Raw genomic sequence first — 19,583 nt, 5'->3', positions numbered from 1 at the left:
AAGAATCTAGGTAGGAGTAGCTAGAAACTCTCTTCCCTTCCACCTGCAGCAGAGAGGTGAAGAGTGCAGACTCTCAAATCAAACTGGCAGGATTTTAATTCCACCTGTGCCCCCTAATTGCTGTGTGACTTGGGGAAAATTACTTAATCTCTGTGTGCTTCAATTTCTTCATTTGTAAATAGGGTGTGAAGTTATCTGAACTAATTCAAGTTAAGCTCTTAAAACTGTAACTAGCACATAGTAAGGACTCCTTACAAGTTCACAAAGAATATACTCCAGAGAAAAAAGTAATTTTATGTAAATAAGGAGAAAGAATAACAACCACCATAATCAGAACACTGGTAGCTAACGTTTATTTGAGCTCCTACTGTGTGCCAACTCTGTGCTAGGTATTTAATTATTAACAATTCTGCAAGGTGGTTATCACTGATTCTGTTTTACCAATGAGGAGACCAAGCCTCAGAGCTCATTTTATCTAAACAGACTTATCCAAAAAGTAGCAGAGCCAGAAATGAAACCCTGGTGCCTGGCTTCAAGGCATGCAGTTTTCCATTTCTTCTACATTGTTGTCAAGTAAGAGAGAAAACAAAAAGGGCAAAAATGCAACCACTGAGTAATTATTGTGTGCACTGGGGAGAGAGGGGAATTGTGAACAATATTTCTTCACCTATTTTTATGGAAAAGTTAAATAAGTAATCAACTGACCTTTTCCCTTTCAAATGTAAACAATTTGTATTCTGACTAAAAATTGCAAATTAAGCATTCCCTTACTAACTAAAAGACTAATTTAAGGATAGAACTTCCTTTCAGGGTTTTTTGGGAAGGGGGGAGGGGAGAAGAGGTGGATTGGTTATTTTTAAGACAAGTAATTCATCAGGAAGGAAAAATGTGTTTATAGTCCTGTCATAGTCTATTTTTAAAAAGATGGCCAAAATCTATAGCTTTAACTATATAGAGGTGGAAAATTAGGGGCACTGAAAGTCAGGGTTTCCTTTTCCAATGAGAAGGCTTGAAACCCAGAGGGGGAAAAAAAAACATGTACAGGTTATAGCCAGATAATATAAGCAAATGTATACAATTTCAAATATTAAGCAAAACAAAAACAAAAACCCAAACCCTCAGTATTCATGTAAATTATAATCTGCAGTTTAGAATAGTTACTCATGGTAGGCCTGTGGGTCTTATCATTCATCCCTACACTTCCTGCGCTTTGAATGACAGTTACAATGAACTCTTCTTTGAGAGGAGCTGCATTACTTCTAAGTCAAAAGTGGAATAATATACTATACTGTGTAATCGTTGTACCCAATTATGTTTTATATTGATATAATGGCAATTCACCTGAAAAAATATTTCAGAAGTATATCTGTAAGATTCAAACTGGTTTTGTACGCTTTTAAATAATTTTCCTCAAAGTTTTTTAAAAAATATTCCATTAATGAAAATTTAAAGGATTTTCTCCTCCCCATCCTCAGAATTATTTTTCAAAAGATGACTACCACTGTAAATGGAATAAATGTTTTGATTCTGGTTTACAGAAGACTGTTTTGACTATTAAAAAGTTATTTTTGCTAATTCCTGATTATCTTTGATAATGGGATAGAAATAACCTCCTAAAATACTTGTGTTAGCCATTGTCTTTCAACTGATTCTCCCAAACTTATTGCTTGAACATTTAACAAGTAGTCAAGGTAGCTAATTTAAATTTGCTCCTCCTCTCCATAAACATCTTTTCTAAAGAAATCTTGAATTAACTAAAAGATTACTGAGGTGAAAACAAAACAACAACAAAAAAGAATTAAATGAGATTTTTAAAGTTCCACAGTTAAAGAACTTACAATAATGACTAGCATTCTACAGTCATGGATATTTGTTTCATAAAGAGAATAAATGATCCTCGAAAAATGAAATTTCCTAATTCTAAGATTTGGTATCTACTCAAGCCCTAAATCTAGAAATAGTAAAATCCTATGTATAATAAGTGCTTTAAATGTTTACTGAAACAAAAATATCCTAATATAACAAAGGAATGGGCCACGTACTTCAACTTAATCTCTGTTGCTGAACACTATTCAGTGTTGAGGGATTCGAAAGTATAATGCAATAGAATTCTTCAGCAAAGAACTGTTGAAAAGTAAATCTCTCTTAAAATTTTACAATGCAAATAAGCAGTTTAATCACTCTAAATGATTAGGTACTAATCATATAAAATGGATTCAACAAAGTGATGAAAGACATTTCAGTGGCATTTTCCCCTTCTGCTTTTGCTTTTTCTTAGGTGGGGGGTATACACCTAAAGTGACTAGGTAAACTAGATAGTCAGCAGGTTATTCAAGAGCTTGTTTGTGTCCACAAAGCAACTGAATCCTATTTGGAACTATCTCTCTTCATCAAATGTCATGGCTAATACTATCACAACTTGAACAACAACACACTCAAATTTAAAAGGGGGCTTTCTCACAGATTTTCATTATGCTTGACCCAACCTACAAAGCCAAAATCAAAAGAGCCACTTGACTCACATGAGCTCAGCTCTTTTAAAACTTAAAAAACAAAAAAACCACAAGTTAATTTTACTTTCAACTTTTTTTTTTACCATATGTACCAAAAAAGTTCTAATTTTTCAATTAAATGTTTACATCAGATCATCTGATTTGATATGGAAACAACTAGGTCACTATTCAATATAAGGAAGAAACCAGAGTGAAACCAATCAAAAATTCCACACCTATACGGAAGGGGTGCTTGCTGGGTTTTTTTAAAAAAAAAAAGAAGAGGAGTAAATAAACTGTGAAATCAGAGACCAGGCTGCTAATCCCTGCTCTGTCATATACTAGCTCTTTACCTTGGCCATCTCTTCAGAAACACTAAACCTCCTTTTTCAGGTATGTTAAAAGAAGGTAGCAATACCTATCTCACAAACAGGGGTGGAGATAAAATAAGAGTTGTGAATTGCCTGACTAGCAGACGTTATGTTCTCAGTAAATATTAAGGTACTTCTTCCTTTCCAAAGGCCCAGTTTTCTGCATACGGTCATTAAACATGCAAACTACAAGAACATACTCAAAAGCAATCTACAAAAGAGATTGTGTTGTGTTGTTTTTATTAACCAGCATGGCTAGGTAAACGTGATGTTCAACTAGTTTTTATTGAATATTGGACAGTCATCTTAATCAGAATTCAAAACTCTGCACACAGAAACTGCATAAGTTGTCTTTAAAAACTGCTTTGAAGATAATTATGTATACTATAATTTTAATAGGACACTATGAGAGAGTAGAAACAAGGTCTATCATACTACTCAGAATCCTTCACTGGCTTCCCATTTCTCTTGGAGTAAAAAAACACAATATCCTTACAATAGCCACCCATGCCCATCTCCACTCCTTACCACTCAGACCTCATCTGCTCCAACGCCCAACATGCCCCCCTCCCCCCACCACGTTACCCCAGCCACACTGGACTCACTGCTCCTCAAACTCTCTCTGACCACTTCTGTGCATGGTTTACTCCTTCATCTCCTAGTCAGCTCAAAACCCACTTCATCAGTGGTGCAAACACCATTTTGCAACCCCAAATTCACTGTGCCCCAACACTCCCAATTCTTCTCCCTGACACTGCTTTTTCCCATAGCCCTTAACACCTTCTAACATAGTAAGGAAGAAAAATATATGCTATGTTTATTATTTGTCTCTCCCTACTAAAATGTAACCCTCACCAGGGCAGGGATTTTTATTTTTTCAGTGGGGGGATATATATATATATATATATACACACACACACACACACACACACACACACACACACACACACATATGTATTTATTTATATAAAAATACATGTGTGTATATCTATATCCTCAGTGCCTAGAACAGTGCCTGGCACATGGTAGGCATTTAAGAAATAATTATTAAAATTAATTAAGGCCCTCCCTTAATTTACTTATGTATATGCAAAACAATGTGAAACGAGTTCTACAGAGACAACCTTCAACAGGCCTACATTAATCTGGACTTACAAACTCTGATATTTGTTGAAAATATAATCTTAAATTTCAAAGTCCATACATTTTTTTAAAAAAAACATTAAAAACACAGTAAATTAACACCATTAATTTGAATTTTGTTATTTAACATTTTCATTAATAACACTTGGGTTTCCCTCTGTTTAAATGAGTAAATTAATTTCAAATCCAATTTTCAACCATTTCTTTAGATTTCATGTGAGTTAAAAGATTACATGTACCACAAATACTGGGGGAAATAGTAAAACCAGGAAAAGTTAGTTTCAGTTCTGCAACTAACAATTTTGCAAACTTGAACCTCAAAACCTCCTTGATCTTCAATTTCTTCTTCTGTAAAAGGGAAGAGGAGTAAATCAGATGATCTCTGAAGTCATTTCAGGTCTAAAAATTCTATGATGCTGTGAGTCTATAAAAATCTAGTAGGTTACACAGTCTACAAACTTCTCACACATCTAAGAAAAATAATTAAAATCAAAATTTTTAGCTGAATGTAACTTTGGAAATTATCAAATCCTGTCCTCTTACAAATAAGAAAACAAGCCAAAAATCAAACACTTTTTAAAAAGATTTTCAGGGGTAACAGAATATTGTCTAGTTTTGGAGTTATTTTTGGTCTTTCTACGTGGGTGTCAGGTAGGTTAAATGAACAATTTTTTTTTCTTACACAACATGTTCAGATATCCTGTCATTTAAATTTGCCCCAGAATTGACAATATAACATGTGCTCTAGAAATGGGCTGCATTACACACACTGAAAAACATTAGCCCCAAATTTGTATCAAGAAATAATTATAAGTAAAATAAATTTACAATGAAAAACTTAACTAGAAAATTCTTATGGCCTAACTTCTATTAGGGTCCATGATAATTTAGTTTCCAAACTAACAAGAGCATACCAAGACAATTCTAGTGACATGATCTGAGTTCAGCCACAAAAAGTGTTTTTAATTAGTGATATCTTGTCTTTAGTAGTGTAATTAAATAGTTATGGCTAAGTTCCAAAACTAGCTAATTTAATAGTAGTAAAAGGACAGAAGCTTACAAGCTCCAATACAAGCTGAACTCTCATATGAACCACATGACTCCTGAATTCCTAACAAGTAACGAGCATTATCAACACTTTGGATTCCAGAGGATGATGCTGATTGGAGACTATTATGAGCGGAACACATTTCAATGCTCTCACAGAGTGTTTACCAGGGAATTACATTTCATTACTTCAAGCATACTCTTACAAGCCAAGAGTCTGGAAACTTCAGGAGTAATGTCTATGACCGTCAAAATGCTTAAGAAATTGGAAACTGTTTAGCCGCCCTGGTGGATCTTTAAACACTGTAACATCAATCTAAACAATCACCCGTACTTTATGGCAAAGTTTTCTTACAAATACAAATGGTAAACTTTCATGGAACTTACCACAGAACCTAAGTTCTTGAGTATATGGCAAACTAAACCACATATCCATACGCGCGACACCAGAATTCTGCCAAGTTGGAGGCTGAGACTAGGTAAGTGTCATTCAGCAGAAATAAGACCAGCTAAAAACAAGACACCGGGGCATTCCCTTAACAGACACACACATACACCCTCCTCAAAGAGGCCTTTATGCTCCCCATGAGCAAAAAGAGAAAAACATCATTTTTACTGTCTATTCATACAGTAACCTGAATGGAATTCAACTCATGCTCAGATTATAATACTAAACATAGCTTCTGAAAAACAGAATGTCCAAGAATCAGGTACATAATTACCAAAATGTAAACAGATAACTTGAATACCACATCTTCAAGCTTGTAAGACATTTTCCAAACAAAAAAGGAAGAGGGGACTAACTTGACAAACTGTTTTTTAAACATCACGAATGGTTTTTAACTGGCATAATAAGCAATTACGCCTCCCACCCCAAGGAAATAAAATATGTGCCCAAAAGGTAGCAAGTCTGTTTCTCCTAATTTTATGAAATGAGAACAGGTTGCACTTCCGTACTCCCCCCTCCCCCCACGTCCCCCAAGCTCAGCGGTCTCCCATGTTCTCAGTAGAGAGGTAAATATAACCTCCAACTGGCCAGTGAAACTCCCATTTTCCAGGACTACGGGGCGCATCGAGAGGTGATGGAGAAAGGAACAGGGCTGTTACCCCGCCCCAAGCAAAACTGCCTGGAGACTTGAGGGGTGTTGGAGCCGGAGCGAAGGAGGGAGGGGAGAGCCGGGAAAGTCTTTCCTTCTCCCCGGCAGAGCGGAGGGGGAAGCCCCGGCTCCGGGCGGGGGGAGGCTCCTCACCCGGAACCCCGGACCCCGGTCCCCGGCCAGACACAATGGAGCAGGCGTGGGGGCCGGGCAGAGACGGAGCCGTTGCCCCATCCCCTCCCCCGCCCCAACGCCTCCCCTAACCACGCCGGGCCCAGCAAGGGGCACCCGGGGCCGCTCCCCGCGCCCCAAACTACCCGGGGCTCCCGACTAGGCCCGGCTCCGCTCCGCCTCCTCGGCTCTCGCGTAGCAGCGGCGCCCGGGCGGGAAGGGGCGAAGGAGGAAGGGAGAGGCGGGGAGGAGAGCCCCGCCGGGGAGCTGGACGGAGGCCGCGGGCCGAAGCTCGGGGCGGCAGGGTCGCCGCGGGGCGGAGGACGGCCGGGGCGGGGGTGCGCGGCTGCGCCGGCCCCCAGCCGGCGGGGCGGGCGGCCGCAGTGCCTCACCATGTTGGTGTCCTCCAGGCCTCTCCCCTCCTCCTCCGGCTCCGCAGCGAATGGACGGCGGCGGCGGCGGCGGCTCCTCTCACGGGCTCGCCGGGCTCCCGCTCATGCGCAGTGCGGGGCGGCCCCAGCGCGGCCCGAAGAGGCAGCCCCGGGCCTCCGGGAGGCGGAGGGACTGGGGCGGGCGGCGGGCGCCCCGCGCGGGGCTTCCCCTGGGCGCGAGGGTCCCCCCGGGCGGGGGGCGCGGGGGGGGGGGCCAGGGGGCGACGCACACGCTGCGCGCGCCGACATCCTCCCGCCGCGCCCGGCGGGTGGGGGGCCGGGCGACACCACCTCCGTTTCCTACGCGCTCCTTCCGCCGTCCGATGGCCAGGGTCGTGTCTACACTGTCTCGAGGAGGGGAAGAGCTGTGGCTGATAACTTATGCAGCTGGGGGCGACTGGAAGGGCTAGGACTGCGGCGCTAGATCCGTCCCAAACCACCCCTCCCCATAAATATCCAAAACAAAACGGAAGAAAACAGTAAAAACACCTGCACCCCCAAGTGTTTTCTTCTCCCAGTCCAGTGTCTGGACTGCGTAGGGTCCCCCACGTGAACATGCCAGAGGAGACCTTAGTCTAGCCATGTGGGAGCTGGAATGCCCTTTGGAATGGCCCAGACTCTAACCAGACCTGTGTCCACAGGAAGACTGGTGGGATGGCCCTAGGGTTCCAGGCGAGGAAGGCTAAGGATTCAGGGCCCCATTCATGCCACACTGGTGGCAGATATCAGCGCCTACCACTTTCTCTAAATATCCACTTAGTTCAACCTTCCTAGGGTAAAGTTTTGGGAAGTAACGAACATCTTTTTTTACCGAGGGTTGATGTCAGGCTTGTCCTAATTTTGGTTCTAAGTCTGCTAAGGCTGAGGGTACCAGAATTCTCTGCTGGGGGGTCAAGTGGACAAGTATGTGCTGCAGGGAGTAGAAAAGACTCTTTGGAGTGGTCCCTGCCCTTAAGAAATCGACTATCCAATTGAAGAGATGAGACACTTTCACACACAAAGGAAGGAAATAAGAAAAACAGGTAATAAAGCAAACATCAGAAAATCACATCTAAGACTGAGCCAAAAAATCTGTGTTTCAGAACAGAACCAACCTGAGTGGAAGCGTTATCACCCTCACCTGTTATCACTGTACTCAGCAGCATCCTTTTCCCCCCAACCCTGGCATAATCTGCCAGATCAACCCTATAACTTTATGGCTTTGAAATTCTTATCAAAGCAGCAGAACTTCTTTGGCAACTCCTGGGGGCCTCCTAACACTTCCTGGAGCAGCCATGTATCAGGAGCTCCAGGGACTCTACCAAAACAGATCCTGGGCCACCACTAAGCATACATCCATTCTTCTCAACAACTTTCAGTGTATACATATTAATGTGCCAGTCTCCTTGCTAGGCTCTGGGAAAACAGCTTGGTCAGGACAGGCCAGATCTGCCTTGTGGAGCGAGCCTGAATCTGGACCACATCCATGGATGTTCTCCAGGAATTCACCTAGCATTTGACCTGAAATATCAACTAACATCTAGGGTCTTAATGAAGAGGATTCACTGTATCTCTTTCCCCATACTGTTATACTTCACTGAGGTAATACCTCATGGGTTTTAAGCTCTTTTTCCTAATTGCCAACTCCAGCGAACAGCTCTTAGTTCTCATCCCACTTGACCTATCTCCTGCATTAGAACACTTCTTCCTTAAATTCCCTCTCGATCATTTTCCATGATCCACTTTCTTCTGTGTTTCCTCCTTCCTCTGTGACCACTCTCCTTGGCTGGCTCAGCTCTCTTTGGCTCTTAAATCGTGGGCTTTCCAGAACTATCCCTGAATCTCTTCCTGTATATGAGCTGTGTCATGCTCTCACTCACATTCCCACAATGTCAACTACTACCTGTGTCTTGAGGAGTCCTAAATCTTGACTTCTAAGGTCCTGAGTGGCAGGCCTACACACTAATTTTGGTTACTCCACGGGCCTGTCAATCTTGACAAATCCAAAACCTTATCCCCAAACCTGCTTTTCCTCCTGTCTTTTTACCAGATCATCCAAGCCAGAAATCTAAGAGTCATTCACAACTCGTCCTACTTCATCCACCGTAATCTAATCGCTCACCAAACCTCACCAGTTTTACCACCTAAATAACTTTGCATTTGCATTCTATTCTCTATCCCTCAGCCAAGCCTATATTATCTCTCTTCTCATCAACAGCCTCTTAACCAATGTTCTGGCCTCTACTCTTTCCCCACTGCTCCAGAGTTCTCTTTCTATAACACAAATCTGAATTTCATCCTTAAAACTCTCCTTGGGCTCCATAAACGTGAGCCTCTTTGGTGTGGCATACAAGGCTCTCTTCCCATAATCTGTCCACTCACCTTGCTGTTTTCCACCACCTCCCACACAAATACACCTCATATTTCAGTTTTAACAATCCAAGCCTGCCATTTCTCATTCTGCTATCCCTGGAGGACTGGCTAACACTGACTGGGGGCTTTCCATGTACCAGGCACTGTTTTAAACCCATGACACATTCTAACTCACATAATCCTCACTTCAACCTATGAACTATGACCAATGATTATGCCCATTCTACCAAGGAAGAAACTGAAGAATGGAGAGGTTAAATAACATGCCAAATGTTCCTCAGCTGATATGTAGTAGAGCTGGTACTTAAACCCAGATAGTCTGGCTACAGACTCTATTCTCTTAACCACCACACTGTATTTCCTACCAAGACCTCACACTCAACTCAAAGACCATCTTCTCTGTGATTATCTGCTGACCTCATCACCTGGATTCCAGCTGGTAGGTATGTTTCTCCTTCTGTACTTCTGTGACCGCCTGTATAGACTTCTATTACACTTATGACCTATGATAATGACTTCCCCTGCCAGGTTGTGCACTGCTCCAGGCCAGAGACCCAGTTGCACACATCTTTGAGTTTTCAGTGTCAAAATGAGTGCCGAGGGACTTCCCTCGTGGTCCAGTGGTTAAGAATCCGATTTCCAATGCAGGGGATGCGGGTTTGATCCCTGGTCAGGAACTAAGATCCCACATGCTGCGGGGGCAACTAAGCCCACGTGCTGTAACTACTGAGCACGAGGGCCACAACTAGAGAGCCCACGTGCCGCAACGAAGCTCCTGTGTGCCACAACTAAGACCCGATGCAGCCAAAGTAAATAAATAAATAAATGAATATTTTAAAAAATAAGTGCCGAGCATCATATAGGAGATATATATATATATATATATATGCTACGTGGTAATACTTGGATAAATTAAAAGAAAGAAGTTATCTAATTGATGTCTTACCTGCCTTAAGACTGTGCCTGTATTTTTTGTTATTGTAATGGAATGTCTTTCCTCCTTGGCAGATGTATGTTATACCATATGGTCAGATGGTAAATGTAGTAGCAACGGTACCCATTACTGCATTTCCAAGCTACAGTACTGAATGTGAAGTAGAGAATTATTACTCAATCGTTATTGAGTTAGAGAAACATACTTGTTAAAATTGTCCTGATTTCTTTTTTTTTTTTTTTTTTCTTTTTTTGCGGTACGCGGGCCTCTCACTGTTGTGGCCTCCCCCGTTGCGGAGTACAGGCTCCGGACACGCAGGCTCAGCGGCCATGGCTCACGGACCCAGCCGCTCTGCGGCATGTGGGATCTTCCCGGACCGGGGCACGAACCCATGTCCCCTGCATCGGCAGGCGGACGCTCAACCACTGCGCCACAAGGGAAGCCCCCTGATTACTTTTTAAATGGAAAAATCCTGAAGATAAAGCATAAATTACAAGATTTAATTAACTAAAGAGTATTCATTAACATGTTCATATCACTTTTTATGTTATGAGGTTTCAAGTATTTGTTAAGAAGTTGAGGTGTCTTTTTTTTGGTTTTTTTTGCGGTACGCGGGCCTCTCACTGCTGTGGCCTCTCCCGTTGCGGAGCACAGGCTCCGGACGCGCAGGCTCAGCGGCCATGGCTCACGGGCGCAGCCGCTCCGCGGCATGTGGGATTTTCCCTGACCGGGACACGAACCCGTGTCCCCTGCATCGGCAGGCAGACTCTCAACCACTGCGCCACCAGGGAAGCCCTGAGGTTTCTTAAGTAGAGAATTTGTAAAGATTTTCTGCAGTGACAATCTCAATATAACAAGAAAAATAAGATAGAAACATCTAGCTGAAATCCACTATCATTCTCCCTTTCCCCCACAAGATAGATATCTGTATCTATACATAGATATGGAAAAAGATATCGATATATAGATACACATATGTATATATACACACACACATATGTGTGTGTGTATATATATAGAGAGAAAACGCATACACACATAGTCACTGTATACTTATAGATACATAGACAAGTATACAGTATTTGTACATAGTATAATTTTTCTAGGTAAAACATGCAACTATTTGAAAATAATTGTTGCCTCAGATGTTTAAAATTCATGTTAAGATATATTTGCTGATAAAATTGTTACAAGTCTATTTAAAGAAACATGTAAAACCAAGGATTCCATACTTTTAAAATCTATCTTTCAGCAAAAAGAAAGAGCATAAGTAATCTGAAAAGACAGATTGCTAACATTTCTGGTAGTTCATCTAGCTAAAATTAAGCTTGCAGGGTAACTATGTAGACATAGTTACAGTTCAAAGGCATTAGTCTGGGACACACAGACACCACCCTCCCACACCTAACTTGGGTGGACTCAGTTTTGCCCAACATTTACATAAACGTGCTTATTGAATTCAAGCTTGCCTATTTATAAATATGTAAGAGTAAATGAGACTGACCAATGCAACCTATTTTAGTTAGAGCAAAACATGACATTTAGATTTTATCAGTCCAGAATTATAACTTTTTAAAGGTACAGCAGACAAGATTAGGCCTCAAGGACAGGGATGTCTAATGTGAGAACCATGGTCCCAAATTCACACCAAACTCACCGGAGTAGGGGAAGAGAGGTGGAAGGCTTTGGGCGCTCCTGTCCCTGATAAATGTTACCAGTGAAGCCAAAGAAATGACTGCCTGAGACTCTTTCCCCAACATTCGGAACCATTTGTAAAGGAATCCTTAATCAGGACAAGGGAATAAACTTCAAGGAGTGTCCCTAGGAAACTGGACACCATTGTCCTCTTCACACAAAAGAGCCAATAAAAGCAGTATTCCAGTGGGTCACCTTCTAAATAGGAAAATGGGAATATTCACCTCAAGGTACATGTGAATCTGCTGATTTTAGCTGCTCCACACTCATGGTAGAGGAACGGAATTTGCAGTAGCAGCTGAGACTGGAGGGCCAGCAACAGGAAACCGTCTGAGACCATCACTGATGATGTCACAATGCCCTACTGTCCCAGGAGGTCCATCTTGGACCTCCCTGCCTGGCTCAGCTTGGTCCTTCCTACATGATACTGTGGCTCAGCCCAGGTATCTGTCTAGAACAATTCTGCTCAGTTGCAAGGAGTGAATTCATTGAAATCATAATGACTGAAACAGTTCTACAGGTAGCAGGCTAGATGATCAACTAGAATCCCAGGTGTTTGTTCCTAGGTACTTTTGGTGTCCTCATCATTTTCCACTGTTGAGGACACAGGAAAAGCTGGTACTGAATCAAAACCTTGCTTTTCTGTCTTTATTCAGTGGATAGCTAATAAGGCATGCAGATTTCTCTGGGACTTGGTATTCTCAAAATGAAGAGACTGGGCTGAACTGTAATAAGTTTCTATCAACCCCTAAGTTTGTTTGATTCCTTTCTGGTGGACTATTATGAGCTGTCCTCAAATATCAGGAAAGCAGAGCTTGTCTCATTTATTCACTCATTCATTCATTGTGCAGAGTAGGAAGCACCAAAGCTAGCACCGCACTGACAAATACGATGCAAGCCACAAACGTGAGGCACATATGACATTTAAGTCTTTCTAGTATTGAAATTTTTTAAAAGTAAAAAGAAACAGGCTTCACCTGTTTTGTTTTTAGTATTTTATTTAATCCAAGATAGCCAAGATATCAGCATTTCAACATGTACTCAATATAAAATATTATTGAGATATTTTACTTTTTTTTCATAGGTAAGTCTTTGAAATCTGATGTGTATGTTACACTTAAAGGCATCTTAATTTGGACTAGTTACATTTCAAGTGCTCAGTTGCACATATGGTGAACGGCTACTATATTGGTCAGCACTGGCTTAGGCAGTGGCTGGCCTGCAGTGGATGCCCAACAAATGGGAGTAATAAGTACTCTTACTTCTGGGAAATAGATGAAAACCAAAGTAAACCTGGAATATCAATATATAACCAATAGTAGCACAAAAATATTTAGCATTTGGGAAGCTAACACAGTTCAATTGGAGGAAAACAATTAGCAGGAAGGCAATAAGAATTATTATTATTATTTTTTGGCCATGCCACACGGCATGCAGGATCTTAGTTCCCGGACCAGAGATCAAACCCACACCCCCTGCATTGGAAGCACAGAGTCTTAACCACTGGACCGCCAGGGAAGTCCCAAGAATTATTCTTTAAATATGCATCTATATCTGGGATAAATGTTTTCAGTGTGTATAGCAAACTAGGAAAATCACCTATACGCATTAATAAATGTCTACCAAGCACCAATAATCTGCCTGACCCTGAACATGTCATCCTATTAAATGTAATTTCTGCATTTTCCATCAAAAGTAGATATTAAACACTGAAATGCACTTCACAAGCACTTTAGAGTTCTGAGGTGTTTTCCTCAGGGCTACACACTAAGTAAATGCCATTTTTTTCTATTTCTTTCAAGATATGTCACTCTTTTCAAAGAAATTATTTGGGATTGGAGACAAGAGAAGGGTTTGGTGAAAGAGAGAGTTTCTGTGCAAATATTGTAAAACTAAAAAAGTTAATATTAAGGTCAGTTTAGCCCTACAGCACTGTGAAAGAGAAAAAACAATTAAAAAATGTTAATGTGAGATTATCATTTTGAAAATAAATATACAGAAAGAGGAAGTCAATGAAGGAATCTAAAGACGAAACCCAAATGGGTTAATCTGTTGTGGGAGACCTGGAAACACCCTTCAGGACATTTGGGAAAGGAGATGACAGGGCAAAGTTCTTTTAGATGAAATGTGACCTGGCCACCCTTAATTGACTGCAAGTGAAAGAAAGGAAAATGTGGCTACAGATCACCACTTTGAAACAAAATAATGAATTTTAGAGAACTTGAAGAGGTCCCTTGATTTTGTTGGTAGTCTGACCTGGAAGAAGGGTGCGGGGGTTAACGGTTGAGTGGACGGGAAGCAAGCATGAAGGTCTAGGGTCAGGCCCCACGGGTGAGCTCTAGGGAGGTGTTGGTGACAGCATAATTTGCAGATCAGGTCTGGCTGGAAAGAACAGCCGGAGGGAGGGTTAGGAGAGAGGAAGGGATTATTTTCATTCCTGATCGATAGGATACAGTGCTACAGAGTAACAACATAGCTGTGAGATGTGTAAGAGAACACCTGGCTCAGGCTGGGCGGATGTGACAGGGCCACATACCTTGGGTGAAGTGTATGGCTCAGAGCCCAGGCTCTTTAGTCCACTTCCCCCAGAGCCAGATGTTTCATGTGTTTGGTTGATCTTGTGGCTGAGAAGTGCCTAAGATTTGATTCCAGTCTTTCAGATGGATGATTTCTCAAAAGAAATAATGAATAATATTGTCAGATATGAAGGTACTGCAGTTGGAATATTTTCTTTACATTATATGAAGTTCAGATCCCTTTTTTGTTTTTTACATTTGTATTTCTCTTATTTAACTTACAAACTGAGGAGTGGCATCAACTTTAAACATTTGAAATAGGCCTATTTCATGAAAATTTCAAGGGGTTACATGAAAAAGTCACAGACTAAGACAACGGTGTTCTAGTCTATCTCCATACGACTGGGCAAATTATACCTGTCTCCTCGGAGCCACAATTCCTCAGAATGGCAAATTTGGATTAGATAAATTATTGGTTCCCTTCCAACTTCAAATCTGAGCTTTGCTCAAAATTCTAGGAAGTATAATTGTTCCCATTCAGTCATTTATTTCAACATTCATTGAACACCTACGTGTCAGCCACAGTGTGAAATACTAGGAATATAAAGAAAGAACCAAACAGACCCGGCATCACTGCCCACCCACCCCAGGAACTTAGGATCAGGCAATGTGGAAGCTATGAGAGTTGAAGAAAGGGTCTTTGGGAAGGTTCTACAAGTCCTGCATCTAGGAAACCCAACAGGACTATGGGCACAAGGCTGTGTGTAGCAGGAGAGCGTGGGCTTCAAGTTACTTGGATCTTCGCTTGAACAAGAGTCTACTGCTTATTTTGGTGGTGATGTTGGCATATATCTTAATATGATCCCCAGTTCCTTTATCTCCAAAATACCTACCTCAGAGTATTGTGTGAAAAGTCAATTAGACAAGAAAAGACCACAAATAAATGTTGGTGAGGATGTGGAAAAAAGGGCACACTTCTACACTGTTGATGGGACTATAAATTGGTACAGCCATGGTAGAAAACAGTATGGAGGTTCCTCAAAAAACTAAACATAAAACTACCACATGATACAGCAATTCCACTCCTGGGTATATAGCGAAAGAAAAAAAGCACATTAATTCCAAAAGATACATGCACCCCAATGTTCACAGCAGTGTTATTTACAATAGCCAAGATACGGAAGCAACCTAAGTGTCCATCAGCAGATGAGTGGATAAAGAAGATGCAAGAGTCTGTATACACACGCACACGCACACGATGGAATACTACTCAGCCATAACAAAGAATGAAATTTTGCATTTGCAATGACATGGGTAGACCTGGAGGGTATTATGCTTAGTGAAATAAGTCAGACAGAGAAAGACAAATACTGTATGTTATCACTTATATGTGGAATCTAAAAAATAAAACAAATGGGGCTTCCCTGGTGGCGCAGTGGTTGGGAGTCCGCCTGCCGATGCAGGGGACACGGGTTCGTGCCCCGGTCCGGGAAGATCCCGCATGCTGCAGAGCAGCTGGGCACGTGAGCCATGGCCGCTGGGCCTGCGCGTCCGGAGTCTGTGCTCCGCGGCGGGAGAGGCCGCAGCAGTGAGAGGTCTGCATACCACACAAAAAAACAAAACCAAAAACAAACAAAAAATATAAAACAAATGAATGAATATAACAAAATAGAAACAGACTCACAGATACAGAGAACAAACTAGTGGTTACCAGTGGGGAGAGGGAAGAGGGGGAGGGGCAATATAGGGGCAGGGGATTAAGAGGTACAAACTACTATGTATAAAATAAATAAGCTACAAGGATATAGCACAGGGAATATAGCCAATATAGCCAATATTTTATAATAATTTAAATGGAGTATAATCTATAAAAACTTTGAATCACTATGTTGTACACCTGAGACTAATATAATATTATAAATCAACTATACCTCAACTATGGCAAGAACATGAAGGGCTTCAATATAAACCACTTGTTTCACCACTTGCCTGCCTGGTGGGCACATGTCCACTTGTAAGCTTTGGGATGCCTCTTCTCTCTGGCAACAGCCAGGGACATTGGTCTTATAGCAAGAGAACACAGAAAAGAAAGAATGGCAGAAAGGATACTAGTAAAAAATTATTTACTAGCTCATGCAATTTTATGTGTAATAATGCTTATCAATAAGAAGGAGAAAAATCATCTGCAAGAATATACATTATTTTTTTGCTACCAAGTTTCTTTTATAGGAGCCTTGAATGATATAATTTTATTAATTAGAGCTATTACCCCAACTACTGTTTGGAAAGGTAGCAATAAGGATCACAGACCATTTTCAATATGTAAAGAAGTCTAACAGAAATGGTTTAGCTAAAGAAAAGCTTTCTACTGCAAAGAAGATTGAAATTCTTTCCTTTTAGCTGGGACTGTTTTAGTTCGGGGTAGTAATACATGTTACTCCAAGCTCATTATGAACTGCATGTGTTCTTTCATTACTTAAAAAAAAGTGGAGGGACTTCCCTGGAGACCCAGTGGTTAAGACTCTGTGCTCCCAATGCTGGGGGCCCGGGTTCGATCCCTGGTCCGGGAACTCGATCCCATATGCATGCTGCAACTAAGAGTTTGCATGCCACGACTAAGGAGCTGGCAAGCTACAATTAAGGAGCCGGTGAGCTGCAACTAAGGAGTCAGCGAGCCTCAACTAAGGAGACAACCTGCTGCAACTAAGGAGCCCATGAGCTGCAACTAAGGAACCAGCAAGCCACAACTAAGGAGCCCACATGCCGCAACTAAGGAGCCCACCTGCTGCAACTAAGACCCGACGCAACCAAATAATAAATAAATAAATAATTTTTTTTTAAGTGGAGAAATTACTTGATAACTTCTTAACAAATACATGTGGTTATTTGTTTAGGAGAAAATTGTTTTAAAACCAAAAATTCTTGTTGATAGAAATAATTAAGGAGAATCTAAAAGGGTAAAGAGCTTGGGAACCACTAAACTAGATAGTAATCGATATTAGAATAGATATTGTAAACTGACCTTTCAAAATATTAAAAATTTACTCCCTTCTCATTGATGGGATCATTGTGTATAGTATGAATCTAAAATCAAATAATAGTGGCATCAGATTTTCTATTTAGTAACAGTGACTTGAATGATTACAGTGATGTAATTCAATGAATTAAGGGGAACAATGTCAACAAAGAGGGAATACAAGAAAAGGAATGTCAGTAGTTTCTGAGGGTGTACGAGGTTTATACTACCAATTTCAATTTTAATTCAAAACAATTCAAATCAAAAGAAAAATGAATCATTTTCTCCTTACTTGAAAAACTGCAGAAAATTAAGATTTTATTTTGAAATTTTACATTTGTTTTGCTGGAAGATTTTTGATTTGGACTTTTTGTGTGTGTTAGTTATATACTCTATTGATTAATTCAACCCAATGCCAAGGAAGGCAGGAATTGAAGTGCTGGCAGATGTTACTGCTTCTAATAGACATAGTATATAAGAGAAGAGCCAACCGGTTTCCATGTTGTGGTTTCAATTAGAGCTCAGAATGAATAAACTCACCCGAGAGAATTCAGGATTTCACTGGCCCTGAGGAAACTCATAAGATGAATCATTTCTGTTTTATTCCCAAATAAACATAGATTTTAAAGTTCAGGCAGGAGTCAAGTTTCTCACTAACCAAGCTGCTTTGTCAACATCTCCCTTCCAGGTAGATGCCTCTACTGAGACCCAACCATAGGGGTCTGGTAGAGGTCCAGGAGGAAAGTGCAAGCAGGCTGTCCAGGGGTAAAGGTGGAGAGGGTTCCAAATGGTGTGATGGACCATTGAGGCTCCAGTCATATTTAGTGTTTTGATATCACAATAGAAGGAAGACTAAATAAGGTGTAATTTTTCACTCTAAATGGTCTCAAATATATAAAAAGTACACCAAATGGTATAATTAACTCCCGTATACCCATCACCCAACTTCTACAATTTCATCTCAAGGGCAGCCTTCTCTCATCCATACCCAACTCATTCCCATGGCCTGCATCATTTTGATGCAAATCTCAGATGTTATTAAAACATTTCATTCGTATTTCAGTATCTCTTCTTTAGGAAAAAAAAAAACCCACAATACCAGTAACTCATCTAAAAAATTAACAATAATTCCTTAATATCTTCAAGTATCCGTTTTGTGTCTACATTTCCCTGGAGTGTCTACACATTTCTTAAGAGCATAAACTTTACTTAGAAAGTTAATTAACTCAGGTTTATGTTCTTGATTTCCTAGTAAATTATAAACTCCTTGAGCAGAGGGCCTGTGTTTTGTTTATGCCTGCTTCTGAGAGCTTTGCTGATACTTATGCCCAGATTTCAAAGTAAAGGTAATTAATTAAATGCATAATAAAAGAGCTTTTTATGACTTTCCATGTAACTACATTCACAAATCAGAAAAAAAATCCTCACAGTACCTGTTCGGATTTTTGGTACAGGAAGTAGGGACAATATAGATCCTCAATTTCTTGAATTAAATTGAAATGAAAATGTCATATATAACATGGGCAGTCGCAAACCTGAAACATCTGGCTACTAAAAATCTCTTGATAGCTATCACAATATCTGACAACCTGAGAAACTGAGTCTCTAGAGAGAATCTGTCAGTTTTTGCGTACTGTCCACGGTCACCAAATAAAAGTAAGAGAATATCCCTGATAGGAGAAAGATGCATTCTATGAATTTTAATACAAAAATGGAAGGTTTGTCTTGGATTAAATCAAGGTAAATAGTTTTGAATATCTATGCATGAGGGATTTTCCTTTTTGTATCATCTCCCCACCTGTTTCCCTCTCTCACTTCCACCACAATACTAGTTCTTTTTTAGAGTGGACAAATAAAATATATGGGTTTATAGGAAAAAGAAAAATGAGGGATGTATATCCTTAAGCATATGATCCTAATAGGAAAAAAGAAAGCTTTGTAAATCAAAGTAAGTGCTGCTTCATTTTATAATAGCAAAGACTTAAAATAATCTGAATGTCTAAGATTAGGAAAATGGATATATAAATTATATTCTGTTCAATTACCAGGAATAACTAAGAAATAATTATGATGTTTTTAAAATTAGGATTATAGGGCTTCCTGGTGGCGCAGTGGTTGAGAGTCCGCCTGCCGATGCAGGGGACACGGGTTTGTGCCCCGGTCTGGGAAGATCCCACATGCCGCGAAACGGCTGGGCCCGTGAGCCATGGCTGCTGAGCCTGCGCATCTGGAGCCTGTGCTCCACAACAGGAGAGGCCACAACAGTGAGAGACCCGCGTACCGCAAAAATAATAATAATAATAAAATAAAATAAAATT

The 19,583-nt window shown here is 40.8% G+C and overlaps 1 protein-coding gene across 1 annotated transcript in view; it reads right to left on the bottom strand.

The window, feature by feature from the left end:
* Positions 1-6,765, bottom strand: part of DCUN1D1 (defective in cullin neddylation 1 domain containing 1) — a 33,218-nt gene extending 26,453 nt beyond the window's left edge. The window contains exon 1 of the mRNA XM_082839185.1: positions 6,714-6,765. Coding sequence (XP_082695311.1) covers positions 6,714-6,716 — 3 coding nt within the window. The 5' untranslated portion in view covers positions 6,717-6,765. The remainder of the gene's footprint in view (positions 1-6,713) is intronic.
* Positions 6,766-19,583: the final 12,818 nt, after the last annotated feature.

This window comes from Leucopleurus acutus (genome assembly GCF_964270905.1).
Source record: "Leucopleurus acutus genome assembly, chromosome: 5".
NCBI classification, from domain to species: Eukaryota; Metazoa; Chordata; class Mammalia; order Artiodactyla; family Delphinidae; genus Leucopleurus; species Leucopleurus acutus.
Note: the sequence above shows the minus strand (reverse complement) of the source record. Positions and strands in the feature narration are given on the sequence as shown.